A 10764-nucleotide genomic window follows, 5' to 3' on the forward strand; every position below is an offset into this window, starting at 1 on the left:
CCTTACAGTCTATGTCTTAATAATAATAAAATCATCCCTCTGCCGTTATTCTTGTTTTCCATTGGAGTTATCCCCTCTCGCTTACATACAGCTATAACCACGGACGCACGTGCACGTGCTGCTCGTGGCCGCGTCCACGCGTCCAGGTTTCGCGTTTGCATCTCGTCAAAACAAAGCGGGGGCGAGCCGGAGCGAGCAAGCGGCGGTTCTTGCTTCTGGCTTCTTACTGAATGAGTCCCCGCAGGTCGGACCTTTCCACCACCCGCCCGCACCCCGATGCCCGTGAGGGTGCGCAGACCGGCGGGTAACAGAACAGGAGGCAGTCGCTGATGAACCCGGACAGTAAACACTTCCCCTCAGCACTACATGACCGTTTCATCCCAGCAGGAGCTACACGACAGGATCAGGAACGGTGAGTGCGGGCTACAGTGGGCGGGCAGAGGCGCATGACATACGGCAACTTTGTGGCCATTATGATACAGTTTTTATCCAAAGGTGGATCAAACGCAGCATTTGCGTGTGCTCGTTACACGGGGGCTTTGTTTACCGGGGCACTTTGCTTCATTGTGTTCTGCGCACAGGTTTTTAAAAACATAAAACATCCACGTACGCACGACTGGCGGTGCATTCCTCCCAGTAGGATAAACGTGGACTGTTGATTGCGTGTCTGGCCGATTGAATGGCCGTATGTTGTCGAATGGCTCAGCTCGGAAGCACGGGGAGAGATCCATAGAGCAGAAAAGAAATTTATGTTCATACGGATAATTTTTATTTATTTTTTAAGAGGCATCGATCTGATTGTAATCGCCCCTAAAAGACAAGCCAAGGAGGAGGAGGGGTGAACAAAAGCAGAAATGCCCAGACTGGCGTGGCATGGCATTCCGGGTAGACAGTGAGCAGCCAGCGCTGCTGACTCAGATGTGATCTTACTCTAATTAAACTGCAGGGCCGGTTCTTCTGAAAACACACGAGGCACCCCCCTCTCTTTGTGCTTTACATGTTGAGGCTAGTGTTGGCTCTTTTGTCTGTAGAGTGACAACCCAGACTGCTGTTCTCCCCTCTGACCAGGGGATGGTGCTTTACTTTGTACAGTACGTTTCTATGGGGAGACACCCAAACTGAGAGCAACTGTAACGCTTTTACAGGAATAACTGGCGCAGACTGATGCATGTACACACATGCACTTCTCTTTTCTCTTTCCTCTGATGTAATGCGTGTGCAAACCCTGGAGGTCAGCCCAGCTTTGATTGCAAAACACTCCTCTGTGGTTTTGAACTGACAGTCAGGTAGAGAATAAACAAAGAGAAAGCGCTCATTGTGAGGAAGTCTCAGATGTGGGGTTTGATTTTTATCCTGTGCCCCTTTGACCGTGAATTTCGCTTTACTGTGTAGTGTCTCTTGTACCGCTTTAATGTTCCCTGCTTGACTCGCTCTCTTAAAGTAAAGGGCGGAGGAGGCTCATGACTGCACTTGAGACATTTTTCATCGATGCCTCACACAGCTCCTTGATCCAATTTTAATCCCTCCTGCTAGCCTTTGTTGACATTTCCACTTTTACGCAAATTTCAGATGCTTGATGGACTGCGGCGGAGGCACGCCTCCCGGCCCTCCCCTCGACCCCTGTCGCTCAACTTCAGCACCTTCTCGCCCCCTCCTCCGAGCCCGGATTTGGACAGCAGCAATGAGCATCCAATCAGGAGGTGAGTCTCAGTTCCTGGGCTTAGCATTTCACAGCGTACAGCCTCCTGGAAAATGCATGAAATATTTATAAGCATTTACAAAAAGAAAAAAGAAATCACACCATGTCTGTCCCAGAAGATTTCATTAACCAGCTGAAACACATGCTGGTCTAATGGTAATGATGTCCTGGTGGGATGTTTGATTGACTCATTTCCTCATGTATGGACACCTCATTCGTTTGTGCACTCTGCTTTCCATGTTTTCTGTCTTCATGTGTGTGGGTGTGAAAGGGGGGGCTCTGTTGTTTACTGCTGTGTTGTCAGCAGAGAGTTTCAGGACTGCGTGGGTTTGAACTCATCATTTCTTCTTTTTCACCAGGTCCTCCTAAAAATATGCAAACAGTGTTTTCTGTCTCTCTCTCTTAAAAAAACAAAACAAACTTTTAGTATATTTTAGATTGATGAATGTGTTAAAGCATGCACTTAAATTTTAGGTATACTTGAATTACATTAGGATTTGGGGGAATTGTGCCTCTTAAAGGGGCAGTTCACCCAGAGCTGGTACTTCTGACAGCATTACAAGATGGAAACATCAGTGTTTCCCTTCACTGAGCTGTAATCTTAATGTGCAGCACACGTGCTTCCTTTGCTGGCAGGTGTAGTTCCTACATGAAACTGCTCATACTGAGGTTTGTGGATTTTTTTGGAGGGTGGTAAGATTTAGATGATTTCTAAATTAGAGACGCCAAAACCTTCAGTTGTGCTGAGAAGTTTACAAACACTCATCATGGACACGAATGTCACAGTAATTTTAGAATTTTAATTTCTTTGAACTTTGACTAGGTTGGAATGATTGTACACCATACATCTTTAAGGACTTTTGGATTTTCTCTAAGGCAAAAAGTATACATACACACTCAAATACATGTATACTCCCCCACTAATATTTGATTAAATGTCTCTTAACAAGTTGCACCTTGACCGGATGCTTTTGGTAGCTGTCAACAAGCTTCTGGCATAATAATGGCTGGATGTTAGATCACTCTTCTTAGCAGAATTAGTATAGTTCATTTAAACTGGTTGATTACCACTACCACTGCCAGTACCACTGGCAGCAAACCAACCCCGGAGCATGATGCTATCACCACCATGCTTGACAGCTATTTCTGTGTTCTTAGGTTTGAAAACTTAAGCTTTACTCCTCGAAATACGTAATCATAACAGCTAACAGGAAGTTAACAGGCCTTGGCTTTTTTTAAAGTTAAAAAACACTTTAGAACCTTTAGCACCACTTATTAAAAATTTAAGGGAATATATGTAGATTTCTGACCCTGATTAGAAAAAAATCAAAAATAAGTTCAAACTTGTGAATGCATTCCTTGTTTTTTGATAAGATGCAATCACCCCCCCCTCCCCTTCATATCTTTATATGTTCATATCTCTGCAGTAAGCTAAGCAACTCCTGGCTGTAGCTGCATATTTAGCTTCAGTGGTTAAAAATATGATATCAATCTTCTCATCTGACCCCACCGCAAAAAAAAAGAAAAAAAGAAGAAGATAAGAAATCTAATATTGGTCAAGTTCCTGTCTCACATATTGTGCTACTTTTTACTTTTATCCTGCTGCACTCGCCACCAGCTGTGGGAGAGCAGGAAAAGCCTCTTTTATTGTTCTGTATTGTGTCCGTGCTTCCTTTCGCTGTTTCTGCTGTTGTTTGAAAGCCGGACGACTTCCTCCTCCACCTCATCTGCGTACAATAAAATTCACAAAGCCCCGGCTGCTTACCATGCAGTTCCTTCTGGTATCTGTGCTCTGCATAAATATTTGTTTGCATCAATAGCTGTATTGTACCGACAGAGAGCCAGGGAGGGAGGAAGAGTTTGCACGCCCCCCCCCTTCCATCCGAGCGTGTGTGTGCTATTGTTTTTTGCTGTTCTGAGACGGAGATGCAGCGACACTGTGGCCCACCTCTCGGCTGGGCTCCACCCATCCTGCTCTTAATGTGCCGCTTCCATCTCACCATGCATCATTCTGTCCTTTATCTCTCCTCCTCTATCACTGGTTGCTCTTTGTATTGTCATTGTGCTTGTTATGTTTTGGTTTTTATCCTGTGCATACTCTCTCCTTTTATGTTCTCCTCCCTTCCTCCTACAGCTGCGTCCTCGTGTTTCCTCTCTGTGTGTCTCTGTATGTGTCGGCTCATCGGCTGACCTTCTTTCTCTCCCGTCCTGTACTTAGAATACTCTGTCTCTCTCCCTTTACATTTGCCTCATGAGGACTCTGCACCGGCTGAAGTTGATGAGCTCTCCCAGCCTCAGCGAGCTGGGGAAGAGTGAGAAAAGTTCGCCGGAGGACCGAGGGGAGAAGCAGAAGAGGGCAGGAGCCAACGCCACCTGGAACAGGTACACAAGATATGACAAAGGTAGTGTTTTAATGTGTGTGGAGATTCTTAATTTACACCAGCTCATGTGTGTGTTATGTTGCAGCATCCATAATGCTGTGATAGCAGTCTTCCAAAAGAAGGGCTTGGCGGATAATGAACTTTACGTCCTTAATGAGGGTGTCCGGTGAGTGTAAACAGCCACACTCACCCACTCACTGACTCACTCACTCGCACACAAACACTGCTCTCAGAAAACTTCCTTATTTTAGACCGTTGATGTCATTTTGTGCTATAATCGTTGTAATTACCGTGTGTGCTGTATGTGTTGACTGAATGTTTTCTCGTGAACGGGTTTGTTTGTGTGTGTAGTGTACAGCATGTAGGCTTGGGGAGTCATGTGGTCACGTCAGATATCTCATTATCTTTCTGAACCAGACCCATCACTTGTATCCGCTTCCATTATAGCTGGGTAAACATATTTCTAGAAAAGTCACGAGGAGGTTGACACATTTTTCTATAACTACACAGACGGATCTGAACATAACATGGCTGCCAAGCACTGTTTTTACAAAGTTATAAACACATAATTAGCCCAACACTACTTATTATCTTTCTAACTGTATTTATTCATTTGTCCCTTTTCCTCAGACATCTTTTAAAGACTGAGCTGGGGTCCTTCTTCACAGAATACCTTCAGGTAATGCACCTTAAATAAAACAAGACGTTTATTTCAGACGTATTAAATTCAGAGCTCTTTGAGATGGGAATTGGAGAACAGTTCTACAGTGATTCATAATTACTGGCTTCTTTTCACAGAATCAGCTGCTAACAAAAGGCATGGTCATCCTGCGGGACAAAATAAGATTCTATGAAGGTATGCAATCTTGAAATTAATAGATAAATAGAAACTAGGGTATCTCACTGGAAATCAGCTTAATTCAGCTTTGAGCATGTTCCTTTGGGATCCATGCAGGCCAGAAGTTACTTGACTCTCTGGCAGAGACCTGGGACTTCTTCTTCTGTGATGTTCTCTCAATGCTGCAGGCCATCTTCCACCCGGTTCAGGTAGGCGAGCATCTCAAGAGTCTGATCTCCGTCCTAGCCCTTTATTGAATCGTTGCTCAGTCTGTCTGCTGTTTTCTGCGTGCAGGGTAAGGAGCCTTCTGTCCGACAGCTCGCCCTGCTGCACTTCAGGAACACCATAGTGCTCAGCGTAAAGCTAGAGGACGCCCTGTCTCGCCCGCGGGCCCGTGTGCCTCCCTCTGTTACACAAATGCTGCTCATCCTACAGGTAGGCCTGCAGGCATCAAGCCAAGCTCATGGCTTCCTTATGTGCTGCTCAGCACCGAGTCTGAGTTTGTTTCCAAACACCTGCTGTTGTGCATTTTTGGCCCAGCTTGTTTCTAACATTAATGATAAGGTTTAATTGTATTGCATTATTCTGAAGGTGTTCATGAAGATAAAGAAGTACTACACTGCTGTTGTTTCTGAGTAAATTACTTTTAGTTTGGCGTATCTTCATAAAATTTACTGATTATTAGTTGATCTGCTGGTTTATTGTTGTGACATACTGTGTTAATGCATTAGTTTTTAGTCATGCAACCCAAACATTATTCAAACAAATATATATTTTTATTGTCACACAGTTTTTTTCATCTTCTAAACTTAAGCACCAACAGCCCACAGGGGTGATCTGTGAGTATGATGGTGCTAAATATAAAATCTAATGCCTGTGTTTAGGGGGTCCATGAGCCGCGTGGTGTGACTGAGGAATACCTGAGGTTGGAGTCACTGATTCAGAAGGTGGTCTCGCCCTATTTGGGCACCCATGGGCTTTACTCTGGAGATGATGCTGAAGCTCACTGCAATGTTCTGGGTGAGGCAGAAGCGGGATAAAAATAACAGTTTTCAGGGTTGAAGGGTTGGTGAAGCTTAATAACGTCTTCCCATCTTTCCCTCTTGTGTTTCAGAGAAGCCTTGGGGCTGGTCCAAGTCAGCGGATCAACCGTCTAAAAACCCCGTGGTACGATCAAAGAGCTACAATGTTCCTTTGCTGCTGACCCCAGTGGCTGAGTATGACCCAGATGCCAACTCGGTTGGCAGTGGAGGAATTCGGCGTCACTCGGCCTGTGAGATTATATCGTGCCTGGAGGAGCAAGGACTGGCCTATGCTGACCTGGCCCCAGGATCAGAACTGTCTGGCTCCTCCTCCAACAGACTGTGTGTGGGCTCTCAGTTCAACGGTACGACTCTAGTCCTCACTGTGTTGATTATTATGAAGCATCATTATATGCTAAACCTTAATAATACAGTATTATCTCCTTCATAGGTATAGTACAAGCTGGAGCCAGTGCCATGGACTTGCCTCTGCTGTCTCCCTCCATCCTCCCGCTTCATTCCTCAGGAGCTCTCCATGGCACCGAGGCCACAACAACAATGACTGATCTCAGTAAGGGAGCATCCTCTACGCCGCCCAGTGAATCATCCAGCCCTGAAACCATAATTGGACAAGTGCTAGAGTCTGCAGACTCAGGCCCAGACGGGATATTTATTGATTTCCCATCTCACTCCTCAGAGGCGATGGGGCTCAGCCTCAGCCACGAGAGCAGGCAGAGCACTGTGTAACTGTGGTTGCCTTTAGGGATGCACCCCCCCTATTCTGGAGGCAAGAAATCGTACATTTCGAATGGGTACCATCTTACTGTTTAGCTTTGGGTTTTTTGCTGAAGTATGATAAGTTTCCCTGACTAATTCCTTCCAAGTGCTTTCACTGATGAATGAAATTTTCATTCTTAAAAACAAGAAAAACACGATTGTTAGATAAATGGTACTGTTATTAAAGGACTCGAGGATGCATCTGATGGTACTTCACATTTTCACTGTTATCAACAAAAATTCTCTTAAAAAGACTACAATGAGCAATGAATTGATGATTATGAACAAGTGCTCCATTGTTTTTTGAACATATCAGTAAGCCACACACTTGGACTGTAACATTCCTTATTTCTTTTGTTTGCATTTCTACTATTATGCACTACAGAAGTGTTGGCTTATATTATATGTAAAGTGAAACCACAGAGCAGTCTCACCATTTCATAGCCACCATTGACTCACATCTTTTAGACTGTTATTTTGAAATATTACCTTAAAAAACTGCATAAAAAGTTTAGTTAAATAATAAATTAATGTTTTAAAAAGTTTTTTCCCTTCCGACGTTATACATTTACCACCATGTTTGCCGTTGCAGAAAAGTGTCGCTCCTATAATGTCTCTGCTGTAACTTGGTTCTAAAGACTTGAGTCTAGGAATAAATGAGCTTAGGTGAGAGTCACACCCAGACTGATACACTGTTTATTTTCTTGATGGGTTTTTTCAACAATATAAAAACTAATAAAACTACGGAGTGTTATCAGACTTATCCGTTGCCCCGCAGAGATGCTCTTAAGTAAGAGTAAAATTTGAAATGATAAGGATTTTCTTATCTCTGCAGAGGAGAAAGCTGCCACTGTTACGTCGAGAAACCTTTCACACACAATCCATTTCGTGGATTTGCTTTGTAAATGTGTAATGTCGAACAGTTTTATATTTTCTGCCGGGTAGTAATGAGCTCCTCTGCTCTCATGCATCAGCGGCGCTCGTAGAGTCTTTTCAGAGCAAACATCAGTGTGACGGCATTTTGGCGAACAGGACAATGTTTATTGTTTACATTTGACAAAGATATGAAGATTTTGACTGAATGTTGTCTCACACACTGTATTTTGCACCACCACTACCTTGTAAATAAAACTGCATTGTTTTTATTTTTATTTTTTTTCAGAAGCTGTAAAGTGAGCATTTACCTTGAAAAGAACTTAAATTTTAATAAGGGCTTTTTAACTGAATCTTTTTCAATGATGTTTTACCTCAAGCGTTTTGTACTTTACTTTTTTGACAATCTATGATGTCTCTGGAGTTGTACTTTGTATTAATTTGTAATACTAGCCCAGTAAAAGAGAAATAAATGCATTTGAGGAATATAAAAAGAAAACATGGTGCATCTTCTTCTGTTTTAAAAAAGCATTTTATTAGAAATAAATGTCTGCCCTGCCTTTGTACAACACATATGTTGGTTTTTATGAAGGGGGGGCTCTGCAGCTGAAGCTGGATTATTATTTATTTATTTATTTTTGTTTAGCCAAGTTCCACTTGCAATCTAGGTTGTAACCAAGATTGTAGAAATCCCCCTCCCTAGTTTAAACCTGTACCACTTCAATAAAACAAAAAAACAAACAAACAAAAAGACCAGGAAGAACACATTATTTACGTTTTATATTTATAAGTGTGAAATGCTGAAGTCAGTCAGCTTTCGTTTTATTGTTAACTCCCCTCGGGTTAATCTTGGAACTATTAAATCCTTTCAGCTACATCATGTAATCTTTATCAGCACAGCAGATGGTGTTTGCTGAGTTGCTGGAGGGAAGAAATCAAGTAAGTGGACCTTTAAAAAAAAAAAAAATCAAGCATTTGTTTGGTTAGATCCCCACTAGGTTGCTATGAGTGGGTGAAGCCCCAATCCCAAAACAGATTGACAAAATCACGGTTTTGTTTTGAAAAGGATAAACGTAATTTTATTGAGGACGTGCACTTGTTTTGAAAGGACTAACCGGAAATGCAGGGTAACTGTCGGCTGTATGTAGCTGAAAGCTAACGTTTTGTCGCATTTCTTCGCCGCTGTTTTCAGTCTGTCTGCTATTTTGGTATTTGTCTTCGTTTGAAGAGTTTGTCGTGGAAACCCCGGGTTAAAGACATCGAACTGACTCTGCTGCTGAACTCGGTAAGACTGCGAACAGTGGGGTCAGTTTTACAAGTTAGCTACAGCTTGCTAACATATATTAGCTTTATGTTTGCTTTAATACTGAGTGGAAGTATCTGGAAATGGATTTCTCTACAAGACCCGTGAGGGTCTGCTTCCTAGTGGGGGAGGTCTAGTTTTCAGTCATGTGTTTATAATTAAGGAGTGACGGGCCTGTGCTGTCTTCTGCTGTGTTTTCAGATCACCTTGACTGTGCTTCTCCTCCTCCTCACCTTCTTCAGTCTCTCTGGGTGTGGGTGACACTGGCTCTGTGCCAGTCCTCCACAGATGAAGATGTCCCTGGCCCAGCGAGTGCTCCTCTCATGGATATTTGCCCTGATCTTCTTGATCCTGCTGGTCCTCAAGCTGGACTCCAGAATCCACTGGAATTGGTTCCTAATCTTCCTCCCTGTTTGGACCTTTGACAGCATCCTCATCCTCATGCTGATAGTGAAGATGGCAGGCCGCTGCAAGCCGGACTTTGACCCCAGGGAGGGTGAGCAGAGCTTGAAGAGGAGGCTGTGGTACCTAACAGCCCTGCTGCTAAAGCTGGCCTTCTGCCTGACTCTGTGCTCCCGCTTGGAGGGGCACACAAAAGTGTGGATCAGTGTGGTCTGCATCCCTCTGTGGGTGCTGCTGGGTGGAGCACTGATAGAGCTGGGCTACAGCGTCTTCCACTATAGGAGGGACTGAAATTGCCAGAATGTGAACTTTTTTTTTTTAAATACTCAGGCATCTGTGACGAAGGATACATCACTGAAGGAAGATGCTGACCTTTATTTAAAACACTGTTCCTTTGCTGTAAGTGCAGACTCACTGGGTTAGTGACATCTACACACTGGGGCATGCAGGCTCTGCTTCACCTGCTTCAGGCGGCATCAGAGTGTTGTTTTTGGACATGTGTTGCTGCCTTTTAGCTCATTTTTAGTCATTAGTAAGGAATGGATTAAACTTAAGAGCCAGGTAAAAAGTCTGGCTGATCAAACATGTGCTACACAAAACATTGATCTTAATTTTTCTACATTAGCTGCACTCTGTCAGCAACAGTTTGAATGTAGATGAGAACTTCCCCCATCTGCTAATATTAAATGTCATTTGCACTGTACAAACTGCTGTAGACATCTTTTTGAAAGCCAGGAAAAAAATGTCACTGTTCATCCTTTTGTCGGCTGTTTTACGTCATGTTTGCAAACAAAATTTCCCAGGGAGATTTAAGAGTAAGTGCAACCTTTGCTGCAGGTCAGTATTTAAGTCTTTTGAGCCTTCATAGCAGGAAAAGGCTGAATTCCAGGATGCAGTGTGTTTGTGGTGTCTCTGGATGAAGAGACATGAAATGAAATTCTATCATAAAATTCATGATAGAATTTAATAATTTTTTAAAAATCCAGTCATCTCAGAGTGACTGAGATACCTACAGCTGATAAGTGAAGCCGATGTCGAAGTACGTTTAACCTGCATTCTTTTTAATGGCCACCAGGGGGTGATATCTGTGGTTGCAAGAGCACTTCCAGTGCTACAAAGACTGTGTGAAAATGATTCTTAGACATAACCTCTGTTTCAGGTTATATTGAATAAAATTGTAAATTTTGGGCTGTCTATGTGACAGAGATGTGGATTTTCTGGACACGCTCATTGGCTAACAACTTGTGATTGTGTGCGAGTCCTCCTCCTACTACACTAGCTGTGTGTCACACTCCTCTTATACACCTTTGTATCATTTATTGTAACTTGTCCAGCAAACCTATGCTCCAGATGCATTTTTAGGAACCTAGAGATCCTGCAGCACGGCATACTGATTTCCAGGTCAGGATGGTGTATTAGATGAGAAAATAAAAATTAAAGTTAAGAAGGTACTGCTTCCTTATGCTCCA

General features: G+C 43.2%; 2 protein-coding genes across 2 annotated transcripts; both read left to right on the forward strand.

Annotated features, from left to right (window-relative positions):
- Positions 1-186: 186 nt before the first annotated feature.
- On the forward strand, positions 187-8308 carry prr5a (proline rich 5a (renal)). Its single transcript, XM_063479884.1, has 11 exons — positions 187-412; positions 1570-1700; positions 3956-4081; positions 4166-4246; positions 4711-4759; positions 4879-4936; positions 5036-5127; positions 5213-5353; positions 5803-5938; positions 6033-6305; positions 6392-8308. The coding sequence occupies exons 2-11, from the start codon at positions 1570-1572 to the stop codon at positions 6685-6687; spliced, it is 1383 nt and encodes a 460-aa protein (XP_063335954.1). The 5' UTR covers positions 187-412; the 3' UTR covers positions 6688-8308.
- Positions 8309-8706: 398 nt separating this feature from the next.
- tmem60 (transmembrane protein 60) lies at positions 8707-10731 on the forward strand. The gene is made up of 2 exons (XM_063479891.1): positions 8707-8875; positions 9095-10731. The coding sequence occupies exon 2, from the start codon at positions 9182-9184 to the stop codon at positions 9584-9586; it is 405 nt and encodes a 134-aa protein (XP_063335961.1). The 5' UTR covers positions 8707-8875; positions 9095-9181; the 3' UTR covers positions 9587-10731.
- The last annotated feature ends 33 nt before the right edge of the window (positions 10732-10764 follow it).

The sequence above is a fragment of the Pelmatolapia mariae genome, linkage group LG7, assembly GCF_036321145.2.
Source record: "Pelmatolapia mariae isolate MD_Pm_ZW linkage group LG7, Pm_UMD_F_2, whole genome shotgun sequence".
NCBI classification, from domain to species: Eukaryota; Metazoa; Chordata; class Actinopteri; order Cichliformes; family Cichlidae; genus Pelmatolapia; species Pelmatolapia mariae.